At 40.0% G+C, this 25,547-nt stretch overlaps 1 protein-coding gene across 1 annotated transcript; it reads left to right on the top strand.

Annotated features, from left to right (window-relative positions):
* The first annotated feature begins 89 nt into the window (after positions 1-89).
* On the top strand, positions 90-15,305 carry LOC115267936 (alkaline phosphatase 4-like). Its single transcript, XM_029875713.2, has 3 exons — positions 90-819; positions 13,566-14,705; positions 14,766-15,305. The coding sequence occupies exons 1-3, from the start codon at positions 717-719 to the stop codon at positions 15,212-15,214; spliced, it is 1,692 nt and encodes a 563-aa protein (XP_029731573.1). The 5' UTR covers positions 90-716; the 3' UTR covers positions 15,215-15,305.
* Positions 15,306-25,547: the final 10,242 nt, after the last annotated feature.

Raw genomic sequence — 25,547 nt, 5'->3', positions numbered from 1 at the left:
GCGTCGCATTCGAACGCGTCCGTCGTCCCTGCCTCCCCGTCAACTCGTCAACAGATTGTCGATTGTAGTCGATTGCCACCAATCACCAGATTCTTCAGCGCACAAAAGTGTGTTTGCTCACGTTTCAGTACTTTTCGTGTGACGGTGGACGAAGAGGATCTCTCCTCGGGCGAGACTCTGTTATCAGCCCAGCTGCTGGAGCTGGAGCGCAATGGAACTCATCCGACCAATACACTAATCGCGCCAAGTGCCCTCTCCGCATCTCCCGGGTGTACTGTACAGGTGTAGACTACAGCTCAGCACAGCTCAGCAGTCTACTAAGTCGGGCCCTTTCTGTCGGTCGTCGTAGGGGGAGAGGCAGGGAAAGGAACTCTCTGTTGTTGTTATACTGGACGGCTAGAGTACTCCGGCATCGGTTGGGAAGTTTTGTTCAGTATTTAAGCGGCCGCGTTCCGGCGAAGGTCAGCAGTTGCCGAACGTACTACGGACAAAGGATCCAGCTGCCGTCGTCGCCTTCTCTCAGGAATTCAGGATTTGGACACAGTCCCTTCTGTTAATCAACAACAGCAATGGATCGTTGATCGTCGACAGGATCGCGTGTCATTCGTGTGTGAATTAATAACTCTAGAGTAGTTGGTTCGAATCAAACCCCCATCTAGTTGAAAGTAAATTTAGCATTCGCGAAAGTTACGTGACCCTCAGAGCGGGAGCCAACGATGAATAGCCAGCGGAGATTGGTGCTAAGTGGGCTTTTGTGTGTCCTAATCTGTGATATAGGCGGAGTGATCGGCGGGGTGTTTCGATCGCCCAACAGTGACGGTGAGTGCGCTCGGGAACTTATACAAATTGCACATCAGGGAAACAGGTGATTAAGCTATTTTGTGACCTAATTTGGGAAAAGTGGAATATTTCGTGTGCGAACCTGGCTGCTGTACGTGCAAAAGTGCATTTTATTGATTTACAGAGTGATCATAATTGCTGACTATTAGGAAACATAGGGGCTGTCCATTAATTACGTAAGGGAAATTTTACGATTTTTCGACACCCCCACCCCCCCCTTGTAAGATATTTTGTATGAGAACCCAAATATTTTTGTATGGCGCGTAAGATTTCTCAAACCCCCCCTCCCCTCATAAACCCTTACGTAATTAATGGACAGCCTCATAACAAGAATTCTAAGCTGAAGAGCGATGATAATTAATTATGATTTGTTCGAATTTTTAAAACTCGCAGTATAGTACAAAAATAACAGTCAAATAGATTCAAGGGAGCCCTTTATACCACCATAAATCATAAATCAAATCATTAAAGTTTTATAGCGGTTCTAACAGTCTTAACAAAACTTCAGATTTTTACTTATCTAGTAATCAAACCTCACTAGTCTCACGAAAATATAGCAGTTAATACAAAAAACACCGGACTTTCTCTGCATATTTTCAGAAAGGTCGTTTGAAAACTAATTTATGTTTTTTTTCCAATTTTTTTCTTTCATTTTATTTTTATGTTATAGTTAAAATCAGACGAATTGTACTAAAAGCTCCATTATTTTCTGATCAATTTGTTTGTACTGATAATTGTAGAGCTTATGACAGTTTGCAGTTATTTGTCAAAAGAAGCCAAATATAAATCCAAGCATACTATTATACACACTTAATTTTTATTACCGAGTTCGGTAATTTTTTGACGAGATTAAAACTGCTGAGCACCGAGCTCGTTCAGCAAAAATTCATTGTTTACCTTTTCCATACAATTTTGACAGTTGTTTTACTGAACCTCAGTAAAATCGATTACTGAAACTACCGAGATCGTACTGCTGTTATAATCTCGTCAAAAAAGTACCGAACAGGCAATTCAGAAATAAGTGTGTAGACTACCCGAGTAATTCGACGAAGAGGAACCGAGTGCGCTCAATGTAACTACGACCAACAAATTTGGTCCACCCTGTAAATAAAATTTGTTTACCCAACGGCGGTGAGTGCGGCACGTGCGTGTTTGGCGAACATGTACAATGCAGTAGGTACCTCAAACCTACATGCATTTTGTGAACGAAGGTGAGTGCGCGGCGCGCGCATCTAATCAGAATAGAATGGGCGGCCAGCTGGACTGGGCTGGGCGGGCAGGTTTCAGTGTGACAGTTGACGAGAGTGATTTGCGCAATGAAATTAGCCTGCAGTGTGATAATGGTGTAACAAATGATTTAAGTGGCATTATTTCAGTATTGCTGAAACGAAATGGTTTTACAAGGCAGCAGCGATGTGGGGATGTTTGGCTATATTTTGTTTAGACAAGTGATCAATCATAATGTGACGACGGAAGTTTTGCATTCCGGTGACTTGGTGGTGTACTGTGAGTTGCGAAAACACTTGTTTGATCAACAGAGAATTGTCTTTTGCGTCACTCATTAGTGGAATAATTTTTAACAAGAACTGAACGGAATGCAAAAGTTCACCTCTCAATAAAATTTCAATCAATACAAATAGCTACATTTGGGCAGATGTACCTGTTTTGGGTACTTGCTGCTATAACTAAGTCAATTTCATACTAATTGATGTGAATTTTTGTATAGGGTTAGAAACTGTGCGTATCTCACCGTGTTCCAATACTTAAGTTACTTATTAGGTTTAAAACTGACTTAGTCATAGCAGCAATTGTTCAAAATAGGTACACCTGCCCAAATGATACAAGTCCCTATAAAAGATTTATCTTTAGAAAACAAAAAATCAAATTTAATCATATAATGTTATCCATTCTGCCACTAACTTCCTTCACATTTTAAAGATTTAAGCATTCTTGGAATTATTGACAAAACTTTGACAATATGAAATGATAAAGTACAGTCGAGTCTCTTACTAAACGAATTCCTATTAAACGAGCTCCTACTAGACAGGGATGAGCGTTATAGCAGACTAAGAGCTTATGGGATTTCGGCATTTGGGGTGTGGCCTATTATCTTGGGTGTGTTAAGAGTTTAATACAATACTTTCTTCGGCAAAGTTTTAGGGCTTGATAAGATCTACCATTTAGAACTTTCGTTCATATGATTAGTTAGCAATTTGGCCGCTAGAGGGACCATCAACAATTTGATGCTAAATTGCACTACACACCAATTTTTTTTCGCTGAAAATTTTGCCGAGCTGTAATTTCAGCAAACAATTCAGTAAAAAAAAAATTGCTGAAAAAGTCAGCAATTTGAGCTGTCATCGAAGTAAACAGGGGTTTACTGAATGGTCAGTACATTGTGCTGAAATTTCAGTAAACTCGACCGAGGCGGAGTTTGGCACCGTTTTACTGAAGAGTTTCAGCAAATCAAACCAAAATACTGAAAATGATTATTCTTAATGCTCATAAAATCAGCTAAATAGAAGAAAATGTGCGTATTTATTCAAATTGATTAGTTTTTTCAATTTCACTTCGACATAAGTCCATAAGATGGTGAAAAATAAACACAAACTCAGCCTGATTTTTTTGCTTCAAATGTCCTGTCCTTCGTACATGATCGCAGACGGATATCATATACTCGAAATATATAAAAACATCCTGGACGAAAGGAGTCATTGCCTTCATAGTTATCTTTTCGGACATCGTCGGATCTGTTATTTTTCCCCTGGAGTAACAAAAGTTTTACAGTGATAATATTAACTTATTCGAAATTTTGATACTCACCTTCAACCCAAAAAGACGGGAAGATCTAAATTTGCTTCTGGTTAGCACTTTACTTTATTGAAAAAACGATCTTGATCGTGAAAAATATGGAGTTCACGATTCCGGTGGGATGCACAGTATCAACTTTTTATTTTTACTTTGACAACTGACCGATGTGGCTGCTGGCAGACGAGATTGCTGAATGCTCAGTATAAGCGACCAGTTTGCTGATTCTCAGCTAATAAATCCAAATTGCTGATTTTTTCAGTAAAATGTATGATTGCTGAAAATTGTTCTGTAAACCATTTTGCTGAAATCCCAAATCGATTTTTGGTGTGTACAGGAACCATACCAGGTTGTCAAGCAAACGTTACAATATGCGACAGCTCAAGACCCTGATAATTTGGAAGGATAGTGTTTTACTGACGATGAGTTGCGAAGTTCGAAATTCCTCCACTGGGCGGCGCCAGTGAGCAAGTAAATTTTCAAAACCTCATATCTCAGAATCCCGATAACTTAGGAAGTTGGTGTCTTCGGCAAAGTTGTTCAGTATGACATAAATAAACTTACATAAAAATAAACACTTGTTTCAAAATTCGGCCACTAGGAGGCGCTAGTGAACTTGCTAATTTTAGAAATCTCATAGCTCAGAATTCTGATAACTTAGGAAGTTGGTGTTTTCGGCAAAGTTGATGAGTATGTCATAAACTTACATAAAAATAAACATTTGTTTCGCAATTCTGCCACTAGGCGGCGTTTACCGGGTTTTTTCGTCTTTTTTCGATTTTTTTGGCGGTTTTTCGGCTTGGCAAAACTAGTGTCGCTCCCCCCGATAACTTAGAAAGTTGGTGTCTTCGGAAAAGTTGATCAGAATGACATGAACTTACATAAAAATAAACACTTGGTTTAAAATTCTGCCACTAGGAGGCGCTAGTGAACTTGCTAATTTTAGAGATCTCATAGCTCAGAATCCTGATAATTTAGGAAGTTGGTATCTTCGGAAAAGTTGATCAGTATGACATAAACTTACATAAAAATGAACACTTGTTTCAAAGTTCTGCCACTAGGCGGTGTTTATTGCTTTTTTCGTATTTTTTCGACTTTTTTTGGGGGTTTTCGGCTCAGCAAAACTAGTGTCGCTTCCCCCGATAACTTGTGTCAGAATTCTGCCTCTAGGTGGCACCAGTAATCACGCAAATTTTGAAAATCTCTTAGCTCAGAATTCTGCAATCTTGGAGAGACTGTACGGTCCGATCGATTGTATCATACGCCGATTTGAAATCGATGAACAAGTGATGTGTGGGCACGTTGTATTCGCGGCACTTCTGCAACACCTGGCGGATGGCGAACATCTGGTCCGTTGTAGCGCGTTCACCCATGAATCCAGCCTGATATTGCCCCACGAACTCTCTTGCAATCGGTGATAGACGGCGGCATAAAATTTGAGAGAGTATCTTGTAGGCAGCGCTCAGTAGTGTGATCGCGCGGTAGTTCCCGCAATCCAACTTGTCGCCCTTTTTGTAGATGGGACACACGATACCTTCCATCCATTCCTCCAGTAATACTTCCTCCTCCCAAATCTTTGTAATGACCCAGTGTAGTGCTCTCACCAGTGCTTCTCCACCGTATTTTAGAAGCTCGCTTGGTAGTTGATCTGCTCCAGCGGTTTCTCAACCGGCCAACCTCCTCCTCAATCTCTTGGAGGTCAGGGGCCGGAAGTCTTTCGTCCTGTGCCCCTCTTCGGTACTTGTAACGTCGCTATTGAGATGCTCATCGTAATGCTGATGTCGCCACCTTTCGGCTTGTGGCCCGAGGCCTCTGCGCGAGCGGTTCAGCTTCTCGTAGAACTTTCGTGTGTCCTTAGCGCGGTTCAGCTCTTCCATCGCTTCGTGATCTCGTTCTTCTTGCTGGCGCTACTTCATCCGGAAGAATGAGTTCTGCCTGTTCCGCGCTTGTTTGTAACGTGCCTCATTCGCTCTAGTACGGTGTTGCAGCATTCTCGCCCATGCTGCATTCTTCACGTTTTTCAACTGTTCGCATTCGCCGTCGTACCAGTCGTTTCTGTGATTCGGAGTCGCGAAGCCTAGTGCTGTAGCCAAGGTACTACCTATGGTGGATCGGATGTCCTTCCAGTCATCTTCAAATGTAGCTGCGCCAAGCTGCTCTTCCGTTGTTGGTAGGGCCACTGATAACTGCTGCGCGTGACAAAAAAAAAACAACCGAAAAATCAGCATTTTTTGAACATTTTTTTAGATCCCGAAGGAAACCTACCCTATTTTGTTCAATAACTCAAATCGCAATTGGGTTTTTAAATTAAGAAAAATGTTTTGTTTTTCCGATTTCATACGAAAGAGCATCTTTTTCTGAGCCACTATGATTTTTTTCAGATTTTTAGAACTTTATTTTGGTGCCTAAAAACAATTTCAATGAGATTTTTTGAAATCACCTTTTGACAGCTGAGCAACTGCTTGACAGCTCCGCCCAGTACAAAATGCGACGAGGGGTGATCCGAGAAATCGCTCCCATACAAACTTCAAATTGATTTTTAAATAGGTTCCCGGGCACCAAAATTCATGAAAATTTGGATTTCGGCTCAGTTTGGCATGTAGATTCCGAATATGGAATTATCTCAACACCGCTAAAGAAGCCAATTCTAAGCACATTTTTAGCCCTTTAGGGTCCTAAAATCACCGGTTTTAGTATAATAGCGTATTTGTTTTCGTTGAAAAAAATTTCATGTTTTTTTTGGTCCCATACCATTTTGACAATTTTGGGCCCCTTGAGGGACCACTTAGTTTTGAAATACGGACTTTAAATTTTGACACGATCATTTCTTAGCTAAAACGATCATTTTCACTAATGAACTTAAAATATTTCCAATTTTTGAAAAATAAGGGACGGCCTAGTGCACATCCGGTTGCGTTGATCGGCTGCCATCCGATCACACGTTGTCGCATCCTTGGTCGCATCTTGCCCAACACTATAAATCCTGTTCCCAGTTCATTGGTGGTGCCACAGCTTTGATAGAAGGTAGCCGCTTGATGCCCGCTTTTCCAAACTTCTGTCCAGTCCAACAAAGTTCCTGCAACGCCACGATGTCGAAGTTGCGGGGATGTAGTTCGTCGTAGATTATCCTGTCACATCCTGCGAAACCTAGTGACTTGCAATTCCATGTTCCAAGTTTCCAATCGTAGTCCTTATTTCGTCGCATGGGTCTTTGCCGATTGTATCGAGTCGTATTTTCTCCTATGTTATTCGCAATGGGGATTTTTGCGGATGGCCAACACTCCTGTCTCGCCAGACAGCCATCGTGCCAGTTCTGTTGAACGTCCCAACCAACACTGAGACGACCACGCTGATGAGGCTACCACCTTGGATCTAGCTGGGCGTGGTGCAGCGTTTCTTAATCAGCTGCTGGATGCCAGAGCAGACGCTGTTTGAACCGCACCTTCTTGGTGAACAGACGCTCGGGTCGTACCTCCTCAATCTAGCTGAAGTCAGAAGGACAACAGTGCCCAGGCTGCACTACCAGTTAAGCAAACAACTTTTACCTGGCAGTCTTTGTCATCGCTTGACCCGTGGAAGCATGAGGTAGGAACTTGTGAGGATCAGAGCTATGTTGGACGCTCTCCTTATCGACTCACCGTTTTGCAGCCCAATGGAATATATGAATTCTTGATGAAATCTCTGGTAGAATCTACCAACGAATCCGTGCTGAAGTTATTCATAAAATATCCACAAAAAGTTCTTGAAGTGTCCTTAACCTTCGATCAGTCGCGTATTTGGCCGCCCTCAGTGACACCACGCTCACGCTCTGTACCATAAGCGATCGGTTTTCATGGTGCGTATACTCAGTACACGGCACAACCACTCCCGGGTTAAATAGTGTCCGAATGAAATCCCTAGAGGAAATCCCGATGGAATCCCTTAAGGAATTTCAGAGGAATGCTCTGGAGTATCCCTGTACAGTATTCCTTGGAAAATTTCCGAATTTCCAATGATTTTCTGAAAGGTTTTGCAAATAATACTTGGAGGAATTCACGAGGGTTTCTTGGAGAAATTTGCATGATAATGTTTTAAGATATTCTCCAACGAATCCCTGCAGAAATTCACTAGAAATCCCAGATAAAATTCCTCATAGAACCCTTGAAACAAAAAATCGTCGAATACTCTAAGAAATTGCTAAATGAATTCCCAAAGGAATCTCTGTAAAAATTATCTAATATATCTCTGAGGAATAGATATAGCCAAACCATAGATTTTACTAGGACAAAAACAAAACTGAAACAACAGTTAATATTAAATCATAATATAAATTGAAATAAGTAAAATCAGTATAGGTATAGAATATAAATTCGGATTACAATATAACAACTGCCCATGATCGCATAGTTTACGTAACCACCATTGGCAAAGTCAGCTGGTACACTGGTTAATATTTAACGCATGGGCATATTTGTGACCAATTTTATTCAATAGAGCACAACATCTAGCCCGTAGGTTGATGTCAACGTGAAAAAATTCTTTAACTTCCACCTATTTCATTCGTAAAACTTAAAAAGTGAGCGGAAAATTACAGTGGCGCTTACGTCAACTATGCGAATATGGGCAGACAAGCTGAATGACGACAATAAATAAATAAATAAATAAATAAATAAGTTTTACCCGAAATCTGCAGTTCACAAAGAGTTCTTGAATAATTTCCGGATGGAACCGCAATGGGGATGCTTTGGAGTATTCCTAGTGAAATTCCCGATGAAATCTCTGCAGTCACTTTTCATGATTTTTAAAGAACATGCACAAAAGAATGCGTGCATTAATTTGCCGAAGGAATTCTTGGAAGAATTTACATTTAAACCTCTGGAGGGTTTACTCAACGAATCCTTGCAGAAATTTACCTGAAATGTTTGCTGTAACTATAAATAAATTTCGTTGAAATCTTGGAGAAAATATCGATGAATTTCATCGATGAATGTCTAAAATAACCTTTGGATGAATTTTCCAGTGAAGCCCTGCAGTAGCTTCCACAGGGTTCCTAGAAAAATAAATCCTCATAGATATGATTCTTAATCTGCTGAACAGATCCTAAACAAATTTTCAATAAAAAACTTGATCAATAAAGGTTCATGAAAGAACTTCTGAAAAAAATAAATCCTACAAATCTCTTCAATAGTTCCCTGAAGATTCATAAAAAAAGGTTTAGGGAATCCCTTAAGTAATTTCAGATGAAGTTTACGAAGGCTTTCCAAAAAGAATTCACCACAGACTCCTTGAAAAAAAAAAATCGCGAATGATTTCCTAAATAATTTGCGAATGAAGTTTATTAAATCTCTAGAGGAAATCCGCAAGCAATCCCCGGATGAATTTTTCAACTACATCCTGGCATTATTTCAAAAAAAAAAAAAAAAACGCACGAAAGAATACACAATGCAAGTAGAGATTCCAGAAGAAATCCCTGGTACCGTCAAGGCACCATTCACCGTGGATTTAAGAGGATTTGGAGCAAATAAGGGCTGTCATTTGACACCAGTCTTATAAACATTGTTGGTGCCGCTTTTAATTGCCTTCATTATAGGTTAAAATTAAAGTAATATCCACAGAAGTAGAAAATTTTTCACAAAATTTGGTGATATAGTACAATTAGTAACGGGTAGTAGGGTCGCCTAATTCCGTGGTAGGTCACCATTCACCGTGGTAGTAGGGACCCATTCACCGTGTATGAGAAATTTTATTCTACTTTGTTAAAAATGATCAAAACAACTCAGCCAAGGGAATTTTCTTCGTTTAAATTCATTTCAAGTAATAACTTGCAAGATTTTATTAGCAAAACGAATGTTTAATTTCTTGATTTTTTCTATATACAGGGTGTTAGGTTCCTGAGTGCAAACTTTTTAAAGGGTGATAGAGGACCATAAATGGAGAAAAAAATTGTTCTACGCATATGGTCAAATCTCAATCGTTACGTAGTTATTGAACTTCCCATGTTTATGACTCTTATTGCCTTAACTGGCAATAACTTGAAAATAGTCAAACTTATCGAAGTTTTTTTACCCCTATTCGAAAGATTATTGAATTTTCTAACAAATGGCATCTTTGAATCGATTGGTTTGGTTAAATAACTAATTTTTCTAGAGCAAAATAGCTAAAAATAGTGTATTTTTATTGGTTTTTGTCAATTATCTTTGAAACATGCGTAATAAATTAAAATTCTTTCTTTGGCAAAGTTGTGGCCCCTATTCCACTCTACAATTCGTTCTTTGACGCTAAACTTCTATCTCTTATCGTTTTGTTGCAATTTCGATTTTAACATCGCATTTCAGATCATAAATTTGCAACTGTCATGGAAAGCACTTTTTTGCGCATTGTGTCGCACATTTAAATCAAAATTGCAAGAAAACGATAAGAGTTAGAAGTTTGGCGTCAAAGAACGAATTGTAGAGTGTAACAGGGACCGAAACTTTGCCAAAGAAAGAATTTTAATTTATTACGCATGTTTCAAAGATAATTGACAAAAACCAATAAAAATACACTATTTTTAGCTATTTTGCTCTAGAAAACTTAGTTATTTAACTAAACCAATCGATTCAAAGATGCCATTTGTTAGAAAATTTAATAATCTTTCGAATAAGGGTAAACAAACTTCGATAAGTTTGACCATTTTCAAGTTATTGCCAGTTAAGGCAATAAGAGTCATAAACATGGGAAGTTCAATAACTACGTAACGGTTGAGATTTGACCATATGCGTAGAACAATTTTTTTCTCCATTTATGGTCCTCTATCACCCTTTAAAAAGTTTGCACTCGGGAACCTAACACCCTGTATATGGGACAATATGGGGCACGGTGAATGGAGACCATTGATTTTTAGGGTACCCATTTACCGTGCCTTTTTGTTTCAATTAAAAAGTACGAGTAATCGTACTTTCTTGTTAAACTTACTTCGGAAATGCAAAATACATACCTGATATGTGAATTTAATTGCTTCTTGGTGGAATAAAAACGTTACTACATTTAGTTTATCGCTTAAATCACCTTAGCACAGTTTTCGCTTTTTCACTATGAATGCAGTGAACGAGCAGAAACCCGCTTCATGTAAACACACTTTAGTGTGAAAATGATACTTTTAAATGTTTCTAATGAGCGTTTTGACATGGTAACAATACATTAGTGTTGTATTGGTGAAGTTGAAGGGAAATTGTCATATCATTCAATCGTAATATGGAAATAATGAAAAAAATTTCGAAGGCACACGGTGAATGGAGCCCCCACGGTGAATGGCGACTTGACGGTACACCCGAAATAGTTTCTTCAGGAATTCCCTAAGAAATCTCTTAAGCAATTCCTATAAGAGTCCTTCGAGGAATTCCTGAGGAAATCATTGGAGAAGTTCCCAGAAACTTCCCAAGAAACATCCTATAGAGGCTCTGAAGGGATTATCGAATTAAGGTTGGACTTTTTGAGGTGGGTATCTGATATTTTTCTCCTTGGCTGTTGACAGAGCCGGATTTATAAATGTAGGACCCCGGCTACAATGTTGTGAGGGCCTCTTTCTAGAGGAAATATTTTTGCTCCCATACTTGGCTGGCGTATGACTGGGATGATTTTGCTTTGGAATGTTGGCTTTGCAGTGTTTTGGGGGAATCGAAAACACTAGTTTATGATTTTTTCCGACGTTTCAGTCCATAAGGGACCTTTTCCAAGGGTTCAATCGGTCAAGATTTTCTAGTCAAGATGGTTTTGCTTAACTCAAAAATGTCATGTGGAAGTTTCGGTATAGATTGAGTCCGTTCGGTTTTGAACCGCCGTAATGCGGACATTCTCCGCAGGTTATCGGGCGGTCTAGAATTCGGTCCCTGTTTTTGGAATCTTCCACCATTGCTCCTATAGAAAAGATGAAATTGAAATTTCTAGTTAAATTTGAAGAGCGATCGCCTGTATCGCTATTTTTAACGAAACTTCTATTTCTGCACAAATCCAGCAAAATCCTCGTATCTTTTGCAAAGTTTTTGACTTGTTATAGGAGATAAAGGCCTTACATTATTCGTGCTCTTTAATATGACCTGTTCGTTGTGTCTATTATTAATGTTAATGTTTCTATTTGTCATTTTATCATGTACCACAGATTTTTGCTGGTCAGTTATCATCAAACAGAAAGATTACAGACATGTCAAAATGATGATAAATTTATAAACATATTATGTGTGATCAATACATTAGCATCACCTATTTCTGCGATAGTTGGTGGAAACGGAAAAACACCTGGACCTGGAATATTCAGTTCACTCAATACGCGAACTGTTGTAACCACACCGCAAAACATCACTGACATTGTTATCATCTATGCTAATTGGGATAATCACTGGTTGATACTGGATTTTGATGGGTTAGAGTGGAGTTCACATAAATATTATAGAGTTACACTTCAGTGGCACAAATAGATACATTCCCGATCAAAAATTTGGGGTCACTCTCTAAAAACATGTCATTTTTTAGGCCCATACCTCAATCAATTTGCGTCTGATTTTAAAACCCTAGATCTCATTCGTAAGATAATAAGTCAGAGAAACTTCGAACATGATTTTAATGAAGCTTTTTCAAAAATGTTTGCATGTAAACTTAAGATAAAGTTGCCAAATTTACTGAAAAATTAATATGAACTTACGGCAGTGTAGCTGGAAATTGGGTCGACCAAATTTTAAGATGAATGCTGTAATATAACTTGTTTTTTTATAGCTTTCAACTGCTTTTTACTGAACTAAAAATCTAGGAAAAAAATATTAAGTAAATGAACTCTTGATGTCATCGAAAAAAAGTTTGGGATCACTATCGTAAAACATGGAAAAGTGATTTGTTGATATCTTTGTCGTCAATCGTTCAATTTTAAGTCTTCTTGGTTTATTTGAAACATAATGAATGGTACTTACTATATAGACAATGAACCATCATCAAAAAAGCTCAAATAATTCCCCAGAAAAAAAAAACAGCAGTGAGATACAGTTTTCTGTGTTAATAATTGATACTAAACTTACTGATCTAAACTTCAAACAGCTTCATACTATGGCAGACCACTATGACATTTTTTTCAAAATTTTTGATTTGATGGTTTGGGTGGACCTTCGTTTATTCACATTTTAATATGTTATTCCATCAGACTCATATACATCTCTCGCACAAAGAATAATCCGCCCTGGGGCCTTGAACCTGCTCTTTCATGGTATCAATAACTCCGCTTGACCCATACCCATAATTCATGGTCGAGTCCGAGATAATGTGTACCACCACCGTATGTAAATTTCAATATGTTTACAGAATTGTAAGCTATCAATGACGTCCGTCATTTCAGTGATCACCCAGTTCACGATGCCAAACCATGACCATCATCAATCGGTCGCACTTGGTGGGCACAGCACGTGAAACCTCCCAGGGGACCCGCATGCGGCGCGGTAGGCCTACTGCTCATCTTTTGCGAGTGTGTTAGTGTGACTGGCAACGCGACCAGAAGCCTGGTCGAATCCTGCTTGGAAATCGGTTTGTTTTGTCGCTGGGGATGGCCCGCGAAATCGCAGTGTGTTGTTTGGGAAGGCCCGCTCGATGCATGTTAGGTAGGCGTAGTTTGTTCGAGTTTGACGTGCCTGCACCCTCCCTGAAACCTCCCTGTTACGATTGGCGAAAAATTGTAGTAAAATTACCCACCCGTTATTCTCTGGGAATGGGGATTCCACGCGACCGAGCACAATTGCAAAGTGCAAAAATTTGTTTCCATGTCAATCAAACTACAGCGAGCGCATGGGGGTTCTTCCATTAATGACCAGATGAACCAACACTTCTCCCTGTATTTATTTATTTGCGATAAGCTAATCACTTTCCTGTACAGTAGGTAGTAAACACCAAATCAATCAATTTCTTCAATTTCCCGCTTACAGACGCCCTCTTCTGGCGGCAGCAGGCCGAATCCTACCTGAAGCGGATCCTCCAGTATGAACCGAATCGACGCCAGGGCGGGGCTGGCGTTGCGCGGAACGTGATCATCTTCGTCGGCGATGGGATGGGCATTGCGTCGCTCAGTACCGGACGGATCTACAAGGGTCAACTGGCGGGGCGGTCCGGCGAGGAGGAAGTGCTGAGCTTCGATCACTTTGAGAATACGGGCTTCTCGAAGACGTACAACACGGACCGGCAGGTACCGGATTCGGCCGGTACGGCAACGGCCATGTTCACCGGGGTGAAGACCAAGTACGGGTTCATCGGGGTGGATTACTCGGCAACGGCGACGAACGAGGTGGCGGCGAGCGTGTCGAACATCATGGAGTGGGCGCAAGCTGCGGGGAAACGAACGGGGATCGTGACGACCACTAGGGTAACGCATGCGACTCCGGCGGCTACTTTTGCGCACTCCTTCGACAGGAACTGGGAGTGTGAGGCTAAGATTCCGGCTAACGTGAGGAACAAAACCAAAGATATTGCTCGGCAGCTGGTGGAGAACGCTCCGGGAAATAAGATGAACGTGATCATGGGTGGCGGAAGGTCTGCCTTCGGTGCGGCCATTCCGGAGCACTTGAAGACAGCGTTCAAATTCAATGGGTCGATGGAGAAGACCTGCGTCCGAGAGGATGGCCGTAACTTGGTGAAGGACTGGTTGGTGAGTAAAAACGGGTCGGAGGCGGCTTACGTATGGAACACGGCCGAACTGATGAATGCCGAGGTAGATGATCTAGACTACCTCATGGGGCTGTTCGCTGATACACACATGTCGTACGAACGCGTACGGGATACAAGTGAAGGCGGAGAACCCTCGCTAGCGGACATGACTGAGAAGGCCATCAGAGTGCTGAAGCGAAAGCACTCTAACGGATATGTGTTGATGGTTGAAGGCGGAAGAATCGATCATGCTCATCATCAAAATCATGCACACTTGGCATTGAGAGAGGTCGTTGAATTGGATCGAGCTGTGGAGCGAGCGTTGGGCATGGTAGACTTGGATGACACGCTCATCATGGTCACGGCTGATCATTCGCACTCAATGACCTTCAATGGTTACCCGGATAGGGGCAACGACATCCTTGGTAATTCTGTACTAACAATCTTTCAATATCTCCTTCTAATCCCAATTCCTTCTTCCACAGGTTTCGCCAACCGTCCGGACAAGCTACCGTACGAAACGATCACATACGCGAACGGTCCGGGCTTCCAAACGCATCGCATCAACGACAGTTCCGACCAGCCATCCCACCTGGGCACCTGGATTCCGGTGGAAACCATGAACCGATCTGCCATGGATTATCGCCACATGTCGGCATTCTATATTGGAGACGAAACGCACGGCGGGGAAGATGTGGCCGTGTTTGCCATCGGACCGGGATCCAGTCTGGTTCGGGGAACGTTTGAGCAGAACTACATTGCCTACGTGATGAGCTATGCCGGGTGCATGGGACCGGCCAAGCGGTTTAATGCAGAATGCTTTAGCAAAGCACGGGTGCCATCGGGTGCGACGGATACCGTCAGTAGTGCGTCCTCTCAGTTGTTGATCAGTATTGTATTTTTAGCGGTAGCGAAGCTGTGCTACCTTTTCTAATCTAAATGTTAGCCAAATCTTAGCTAGTTCTAGATGCGTTAAGCATTCAAATCTGTAAATACTTCAATAGGGAAATTATTGTTGAAAATTGGGTCGTGTTGCTTAGAGTTCAACGAAAGAAAGCCTCTGTTTCTTCCTCTAATAATTTGATTTTATTAAACATGATTGTTGAAACAAAGTGACACTGGCTGCTGTTGTCGGTAATGTTCTTAAATTCAACTAATATTTATTTGAACCAACTGTACTCATTTTGACAACTTTAAAACAAATATTTTTGGCGACTACTATAACCTTCTTTGGACATTGACAAAAAGTTACGAGTAATGTATTTAGGTCGTTATTACCCAGAAATTCAAAAACTGATGTGTGATTGCTTTTTTTTTTGCCGCTTTCTGAATTTCTTTTTGGAGCTCTTCGAGAAGTTCTTTTCGGGAATTCTTCCGGAGATTCTCTCGGACATTATTTCAGTAATTCGTCTAGATAGTTTTCAGTAGATTTGTCTCATAAGTTCCTCAAATATTACTCTAGGGATTGCAGCATTAACTTCTCTTGAGGTTCATTGAGACATTTCAGAATTTATTTTCAAGAGACCTTCCAGGATTCTCTTCAGAGATTCTCTCAGGGATTCGTTCAGAAATCATTTTCAGATCTATTTCTTGTCCTTTCACCGGGAATATCTCAAGAAATTTTTCATGGAATAATTGCAGATTACCAGGCTTTCCTTTGGAGATTCCTTTGAAAACTTCAATTTGTTTAGAAACGTATTTTAGTGATTCCTTCGCGAGTTCTTCCATTTGTTTGAAATTTCTGCTGGGTTCCTTCCGAAAACTCCATTATCGATTATTTAAGAAAATAGTTTAGGTGTACCTTCAGACATTTAGCAAGAATTTTTTTTTTCTCCAGAAGTATCTTCAGCAGTTCTTCCAGGGTATGCTTTAGAACATCCTCTACAAATTCCTTCAGAAATTTTTATATAGATTCATTCAATAACCCCTCCAATATTGAACGTGTCCGTAATCAAAGCAATAACTCATATTCGCAGTATTAGCTCGGATTCCTGCAGAATTAATCCATGGATTCTTGCAGATTTGGTATACTTTACAAATTTTTCACACGTGTTCTCTAGAAACCTCGTCAGGGACTTGTTCATGAACTTCTTCAGGATTTTTTCCTTGAATTCCACCAGAAGCTTCTTATTAAAATTCTTTTAGGAATTCCTCCAGGGCTAGCTGAAGCAGTTCCTCCAGGTATTTCCCATACATTCCTGCAGAAACTGCCCCAAAGATTAGTTCAGAAATTGTCTTAGCGAATTTATTTCCCATGTTGTTTAATCGCCTCAGGAAATTAAAAAAAAAATCTTGGAACCTCCAGAGGTATGTATCTCCGGGAATTACTTTAGAAATTCCTTCAGAGAAGCCTTGAAAAATATCTTTAGCATTTGTTTGTGAAACTTCGTGAAGTACATCTGTAAATTCCGTGAAGGAATATCTGAAAGAACTCCTTGAGAATCTCTGAAGGAATACTAGGCGTTATTACTGTAGAAAGGAACCGCAGGAGCAGTACCGAAAATAAATTTGATAGAAATTTCTTCGGTAACCCCCGGCAAAATTTTGCAAAGCTTTCCTGGAGAATCTGCTGAAGAAATTTTTTGAAAAGCTCCTGATGAATTTCTGAAAAAATACAAGGAAGAATTTCTGATGAAATCATTTGCTGGTATTCATAGAAAAATCCTTAAACTACACACCAAAAATCGATTGAAGGTTTCAGCAAAATTTTGCTGAATTTTGCCGAGCTGAAGGTTTCAGCAAACATTTTGCTGAAATGCAGCAAAATTTTGCTGATTTGTTCAGTAAACTGTGCTGATCACCAGAAACGTTTTGCTGAAATTCAGCAAACTTTGCTGAAAGTTCAGCAAAAAATTTTGCTGGACCCTTCAGCTCGGTAAAATTCAGCAAAATATTGCTGAAAGCGTTTAGTGTGTACTGAAAGAGTATCTGAAAAAAAAGGAATTCCAGAAAAAGTTTCGGAAAAAAAATCCGTGGAGAAATTCCTGAAAGAATACTTGAAGGACTATTTCAATGAATCTTCTGTATATTTTTTGTAGAAATCTCTGGAGATACTCTTTAAAAAGTCCCAGAAGGAACATCCGAAAAAATCATAGGAAAATCTCTGAAGAAATCCTAGAAGTTAGGGCTGTAGAAATTCCTTGAGTAATACCTTGAAAAACTGTTTGAGAAACCCTTGGAATTCCTTTAGGAATTTATTGGAAAATATTTGAAGGAATTCCAGGAAGAATCTGTTATCAAAATTCATGGATTTCCTGAAAGCATAAACGGAGGAAGTCGTGAAAGTTTTTTTAAATGTCCTGTAAGGAGGTCTAGAGAAACACCTTAACGACTGTTAAGTATGACAGAAAAATCTCATAAGAAATTTCCAATGGAATTTCTGTAGTAGTTTCTAGGAAATATTTTTAGAGGAACACCTGGACGAACTACTAAAGGAACCTCTGTACGCCGATCTGCCTGAATCTTTGGAGGAATATCTTCTTAGAGTCGTGGAGAAATTTATTGAAGAATCCCTTAACGAACTTTTGAAGGAATTGATGGAAGAATTCCTGAAAAAATCGTTGGACTTTTTTATAAAGGATTTTTGGTGATATTCTTGAAGAGGAAACGTTTTAAAATTACGACACGCTTTGACATTTTGACGTGAGAGAGGAAAGATTAGCAAAGTGTTACAAAAAGTTTGCCATAGGACGGGGGAATGAAAATGCACAACTTTTACGTGGCACATATTAAGGACTTTCTTATCGATGCAGTAAGATTCTCTAAAGAAATTCTTAGAAAAATTTATGGAGGAATCTCGCGAGAAATTTTTAAAGAAATATCTAGAAGAATTTCTAAAGAGAATTTGAGAGATATTTCTTAACGAATCTCTAGTAGCTTATCTTAAGACATCCCTGAAAAATATTTCTGTAAGTATACGTGAAATTTGTTTTGAAGGAATCCCTGGAGAAATGTATAAACGAATTCTAAACTCTTTATGTGCTAAAGATATCCATGTCACAATTTCTCGAATCCGTTGGTGGTCTTCTGAAAGGATTCCCGGATAAATTTCTGAATAGTTTTCCAGGAATCTTCTTGGTGAAATTTCCGAAGGATCCTCTAAAAGGAGAATTTTGTAAAGAAAATGATGAAAAAGTTTCTGAAAAGGATTCGTTGATAATCATCAAAAACAAATCTAAGGTGGAATCTCTAGAAGAAATCTGGGAAACATCCCGGTGTTGTATTGACTATTCAGAGGATCGAGAATTGCTTGCTTATAGATATCCAGACCTTGAAGGAACGCCGGGAATTTGCTATGGTCTCATTTGTAAATGATATTGTATCGCAACGCATTGACTCGGCAAATCTACTATCGTGTATAAATTGTTATGCTCCAACTAAACAATTGAGAAATAGAAATCTATTTGCTTTAAACAATCATCGAAGAGATTATGCCAAATTTAGTCCTTTGAATCGAATGATGTCTCTTTACAACCAGCACTGTGTATCAATTGGCTTCTTAAGCGGTGTTGAGATAATTCCATATTCGAAATCAGCATGCCAAACTGAGCCGAAATCCAAATTTTCATGAATTTTGGTGCCCGGGAACCTATTTAAAAATTAATTAGAAGTTTGTATGGGAGCGATTTGTCAGAACACCCCTCGTCGCATTTTGTACTGGGCGGAGCTGTCAAGCAGTTGCTCAGCTGTCAAAAGGTGATTTCAAAAAATCTCTTTGAAATTGGTTTTAGGCACCAAAATAAAGTTCTAAAAATCTGAAAAAAATCATTGTGGCTCAGATAAAGATGCTCTTTCGTATGAAATCGAAAAAACAATATATTTTTCTAAATTTAAAAACCCAATTGATAAATGGTCATCACGAACAAATTTAAGGAAATATTTCAACTCTTTGAGATACAATAGGATATAGATACAGCATTAAGTATATATGTAGTCTACGTTATGATCGACGAATAATAAGTAATAAATAATAAATAAATCTAACTACCGGTTGTCGGATAGGTTATTCCAAGTCTGAACCATTTAGCTTTGCGAGGGTTTCACCGGAAATCTGCTAAGGTAATTGTAAAAAAGCACAAAGAATACGAGCGGAAATTCTCCAAGATACGTTAGTTGCCATAAAAATCTTCCAAGATGATGATGATGATGATGATGATAAGTCCGATGTAAATGTTTAATTTGTTTTATGTCGACCCCCCTCCCCTTCAAAAATCCCAAAACATTGAAGGGAAAACAAACATGTCGGCCCATGACTGTTTTTTCAATAGAAAAAAAAAATATTTCAAGTAACAATTTTTCAATAGTTGAAAAATATTGTTTCAATAGTGGGTATATTTTTTAATTTTCAATAGTTTTTTTTTATTTATTTGTTCCTTATTTGTTTATGTCCCCTCTCCCCCTCGTACCCGAAGAGAGGTCTCGAACATAGAAGAAAAATAATGTTGGCATCGGCCTAATGAAATCATAAACAAATTTGCAAATAAAAATCATGAAAAATCTCATGCTAAATTACAATAAAAAATACAATGCCAACAGTTTCAAAACTATTATTTTCTTCAAAAGTAAAGAACAAGTTTCAACACGGACAAGCAGAAGAACTATGAACGGGTTCTTGGAACATGGTTGCCAAAAGAGGATAGTTTCGTCTTCGAAAGAAGCCAGATATTCTTGTATCGCTGAACAACTGCACCAGTCCAACGAAAAAGGAATTATAATTCGTATTGCTATGAGCATTTTTGACCCACTTGGACTTGAAGCGATAATTGTCATCAACGGGGAAATACTTATACAGAACGTATGGTGATCTGGAACGGCTTGTGGTCAGCCAATCTTTGATGATGATCTTCGTGATCAATGGATACGATGGACTAGTCTTCTGAAACACCTAAAAGTATCAAAACCCCAGGATGTTACTTTCCCGGATACTACCCTACCAATTTCGAGAGCTAAGAACTTCAGGATGATCGAGTAGGGAAACGTTAGATGTTTGCTCGTATCGTCGCTCCGATGAAACCCTTGTCCATCCCGGAGTAGGAGCTACTGGTGGCAGTGAATGGGTGACAAAACGTCGAATGCCAAAACGTCGAATCCCAGAACGTCGAATGCCAAAACGTCGAAAGGACAAAACGTCGAAGGGACAAAACGTCGAAAGGACAAAACGTCGAAAAGTGTGTATGTGTTCACAGTTCAACGTGGATTTTTTTTTAAATTTTGTGTGAATTTAAATCGATCCTGTTGGTAACTTGAGAGGGGTGGTGATACGGTAGATCCACCAAGATCGCAGGGTGACGAATTGATTAACGGGGACACACGAACATTTTCTCGTTATCTGGGGTCACTGACCGAACGCTGAAGGTCAGTGACTCATTTTGCACTCTATAATGCTTCAGTTGAAACCACTAGCTGAGTGAAGATTATTGCGAGGATACTTAGCATTGTTGTACTAGTACCATATCCTGTGAATACCGGATGAATTGCGGAGAAGGACAGCTAGTCAAAACCCCGCTATTTCAAGTAGAACTCCGGTTCTGAATGAGGAAGACATTCCCTCCCACCCCTTACGTTGGGATGGAAAGTACCGGCAAGTCGTGCCGTAAACCAAACCAGACGCCCTTGAAGGAACAATGCACCCGATGATCGCCATCGCCACCCTAAAGGTACCAGAGATCCGGCAGACGACAGCTAGAGGCTACCATCGAAGCTACCCTGAAGGAAGCTGTAATGCTGAAAATTTGTGGAAGGAAATTTGTGACAGTGTGCCACTCGCAGTGTTGCATTTGAACGCGATCAATTTGCGTTGAAGTTCAAAAACGGCACGCTACGATCAAACATATTTGAACATTGTTCAGTTCAAAATTTGATCAAGAACTGCACCCGCAAAAACATGGCAACCTGGTACCTGGTAAACTGAAATGGTCATGTGTCTGCCATTTTTTCACAAACTCTAACAATCTTGGGTTGATTTGATTCAGAAAGTCACCCTCTGAGAGGGGGAACCAGTTCGGTCACCGTGGATTACCGGAAAATCCGGATTTCGGTGCAGAACCTTAATGCCCGATGCCAAAATGTCCCATTTCATTGTGGCGCATATCTAGATTGAGTTTAAATAAGGGCGAAAGTAACATGATCGATTTCTCTTCATCGACCCTCTCTTCTTCAAATTAAACCGACAAGATGCAAGTTTGATTAAACTTTTTGGTCATAAAACGCTAGGTTGGGATGCGACCTTGCGTCCAAACGTAAAAAGTTTAATTAAACTTGCATCTTGTCAGTTTAATTTGAAGAAGAGAGAATCGATGAAGAGAAATCGATCATGTTAGTTTCGCCCTTATTTAAACTCAATCTAGATATATTCGCGCAACAACGCATGTATGCAGATACGTCACAAAGTCCTAGGGCAGCACCTAGGTCAGGACGCACATAAGATTTGATGACACATCCAAGCTCAGTTCCTTTTTGGCTCGCGTTTAGTTCAAATGCAACACTGGGTGTCAGTAGAAGGGGCCTCAAAGAAGTAAGAGAAGAAAAGCCGGGAAAGTTCGGGAATAAATAATTTTACACTTAACGTGACGTGATGTGAGTTTTTTATATACGACAGTGCGAATATTCCCTACCCACGAAGAACTGGTCAAGGAACATGCCGACTCTGCGGTGTTGTTTCAGGGAGCCTCAGGAAGGCTGCCCTCTGAACTAGTTGGCAGATACAAGTGAAAGAATGAGTATCCTTTAAAAGAATAAAGAACTCACTATTTGCTTGTATTACTCGTTTTTGACGTTTTCGACGTTTTGTCCTTTCGACGTTTTGTCCCTTTCGACGTTTTGGCATTCGACCTTTTGGCATTCGACGTTTTGGCGTTCGACGTTTTGTCTTTCGACGTTTTGTCCCTAAGCCGGTGGCAGTTATAGGTGCAAGGATAGTATGAATAATCATGGAGAACTACTTACTGAAAATTTCAATACGTATACCATAGAGTGACTGTTGGCAACACGGACCGACTTGTTCTGTATCACCCGCCTCAACAGAATGACGGGGACTGTCAGGTAGCTAAACAGGAGGAAAATGATAGCAGACGAACTAACCGAGAGGGCATGCTTTGGATCGTTGACAAAGGAGAAATAGCAAATCACAATAGAAGTCACGTTTATTTATTTTTTCTACAATACTATATAAATTTGTTAGCCTAAATCTGAATTTGTTTCTAAACTTGGAATTTGTAAGTATCTACCTAAACTTAAATAAAAAATGAACTTAAGAACTATATTACCATGCAGGGGCAAAACACAAATAAAATTATATCGATGTAACATAGCGGCGGGTGCATTTACGTAGGACTGATAATGTAAGTAACCTAACCTGAACTGAAGAAAAGATAATAAATTACCATTTACTTTTAGCTAAAAGCTAACTCAACAGCTAAATCGCGAGTTTGCTCGTAGAGGTCCGAAACCATCCGGCCTGTGCCAACAGTGATTGTACCACTACACTCTCCTGACTGCGGTGAAATGTACGAAAGTATCGACATCAAACTTCGTCAAGTTTCGCCAAACTTTGATGAACACGGCGTGGTTCGCATAGAATCCAGAGCGGTAAACGCGGTTCACTTCACCAGGCATTTCAAATGTGCGGCCATCCTACCAAAGGACCTCCCTGAAACAATGCTAATGATGGACTGGTATCATCGGCAGTACCAGCATGACGTGTCGATACTGAGAGAAGTGCTGAAGAGAATTTATGTGATGTAAGGTTGTTTTGGCAACACTAACGATTCCCAGAATGGTCCCGTTACCGGTAGCAGGGATCACACCACATTTTCGAGCGTTCACCTAGACGAGGGTCGAGAATTTGGGGCTCATCAAATAAGGCCACTCGGATGTAAAACGTTGGGTAGCTCTCCTTCATCTGCCTGACGATACGAGACGTTCATTTAGAGCCGGTAGCAAGCATGTCATCGGAACCCTCTAAAATGGCAATGAGAAGTTGGGATGCTTCAAAGGAAACCTACAGTGATCAATTTCGGATCAATGGAACGAATTTCTTGGGAGCTAGCCGCGAATTAGACCAAAGGTGCAGCGAGGCCCCCGTAGTTTGGTCAATACATTCGCAAACCCAACACAGTAACACAGTGGCGTTCCAACCCTTCATCAGCGCCGCAGATGGCTATCTGGGAACCCGAGCAGGAGAAAATAGCTGAAGAATAACTAACTCAGGTATGGAAAACCGAATACCTACATCCTGAATGAGGTATTAAGTAGCCCTGCATAAGAGGTAAAATACCTAAAATAATAACTGGTGTGTATTCTATGCATAACGCGTGAATAATGGCAACAGGTATGGCAATACCTAAATAATAATCGAAGATTTTTCCATACAAATAGCGATTTTTCCATAATTAAAAAATACCTCAAGCAGTCCTCAACACTTAACCAATAACTCGTTGAGGTATTTCATGAATTCCTACAAAATACCAAAATAAGTTATTTTCAATACCTGGATAAGCAACCAATACCTTGTCTTGGTATGGTACCTGACTTTGGTATGCTCCAGTTATGTGGCAGTTATTCATTCCTGCTCGGGAACGCATGGATTGGTTCGTGAAATGTGCAATCGCCTCAGTGGTACGCAAACCGACGACGAAACGTTTCTCATCCGGTTAGCGGACACAGTCCCAGACCACTAACTTATGTAAAAATCAGGTCGCGTTAACTTCAAACTGTTTCCTAATGTAGAGTACAAGTGGCGTCAATCATTTGGCAACGTACATGGTAGAAGAAGGCTCCGCGAGTGTTTCAAACTGGAACATGCTCCAATATACTTATGCTGGATCGTGTCCTGGATCAATTCTAGCACCGTAGGGTAAAAAAGTATTTACCAACCATTACCAAACGAACTAAGTGGTGGACGAGTTAGAACCGCGGTAGTCAAAACAGCTAGTACAATTCTGCGGCGACCGGTGGCGAAGCTAGCAGTCCTGGAAGTTTGGGGGTACAGTTCAAGGGAATTTCGAGCAATACAGGGCGGGAAATGTTACGGACACCAGCGACGGAGCAGATGATCACCTTAGTGAACCTACTCTACCGTGAAGGCAGTTGAACAATATCAGCACAGACAATCAGACGTAACACTCTGATAATTTTCATCGTACACCGATTTAACGGTCTACCTAAATTTTTGATTGTTGGCCAACTGCCTACTCACCCGTGGCACTCGCGTCACGTTAAAAAGTTAAAAAGCAGTTGTCTGTCAAAAATATACGAAATTTTATTCTCACATTTTGCAAATCAGTAAACAAAACAAAAGCCTCCGGCTCTGGGAGCTCAGTCCAGTTATCGAGCGGAAGTTGTATTTTTAGCATTGGGCGAATATGTTTTCGTGACTTTGGTTTGATTTGAACACTGTTCGAAGTGTTACGTCTGTTTGTCTGCGATAGCTGTTACGTCTGTAGATACGATAGATCGACAGTGTGCAATAGAACGTAGGATAAAACACTACGTTTGAGTCACTAGCGTGCGCAGGGTTCTTGCTTAGGGGGGGCACCATAATAATGGTGCAATATATGTATGATCATGGTGCAAAATAGAATTATGGTGTTACACCCAATATGAATTCCCAAGTAGGGGTTTCAACATGTTGTGGTGCTAACATCGCCAAGTACTTCATATTGGGATTCTGGAGAAGGCTTCGGATGGTGATAATTTCAAGGCATTACGAAACTTTAATATGAAGGCATTATCTCGACTTTTATAAAATTTTATAAACGTACTAGCTGTACCCGGCAAACTTTGTCTTGCTCACTGCGTTTTTTGACGTTTCAAGTTTCTAGCCAAGACCCCGGTCAAAATGTATGGAAGATCGATTTTCAAAAACTTTAAATTTTTCCATGTTTTTTGCCTCATAAACCATCCTTCGGTGAAAACTAATATAACAAAACTAAGACGACCAAAATCGGACCTTCCGTTCGCAAGTTATGCGCGGTCCCACGTATGCCACTGCAATTTTATATATATAAGATCAAATACAATGGAGAATATCGAGAAAATTATCAATTATAGAAAAACAAAATATTGTTGTTGTGAAAGAATTTTGATCCTGGACAATTAGTGATGCTAGAATTGGAGAATGTCAGAATTCCTAGATAGAACATCTCGATCGGAATCCTTGTTGCAATCTACAGAGGATTTCTCCAAAGATTCGTGCATGATTCCTCCACGAATTCCCCCAAAAAATCTTCCAATAATTCCTTCAGAAATTCCTCCAGGATGTCTCAAAT

Source organism: Aedes albopictus, chromosome 3, assembly GCF_035046485.1.
Source record: "Aedes albopictus strain Foshan chromosome 3, AalbF5, whole genome shotgun sequence".
In the NCBI taxonomy this organism is placed as follows: domain Eukaryota; kingdom Metazoa; phylum Arthropoda; class Insecta; order Diptera; family Culicidae; genus Aedes; species Aedes albopictus.
This window is presented reverse-complemented; position numbering and strand designations above follow the sequence as displayed.

Coding starts and splice junctions, on each gene's coding strand:
- LOC115267936 (XM_029875713.2), top strand. CDS start 717: ATGAATAGCCAGCGGAGATTGGTGCTAAGTGGGCTTTTGTGTGTCCTA. Junction 820..13,565: donor TCGATCGCCCAACAGTGACG/GTGAGTGCGCTC, acceptor TCCCGCTTACAG/ACGCCCTCTTCTGGCGGCAG. Junction 14,706..14,765: donor TAGGGGCAACGACATCCTTG/GTAATTCTGTAC, acceptor CTTCTTCCACAG/GTTTCGCCAACCGTCCGGAC.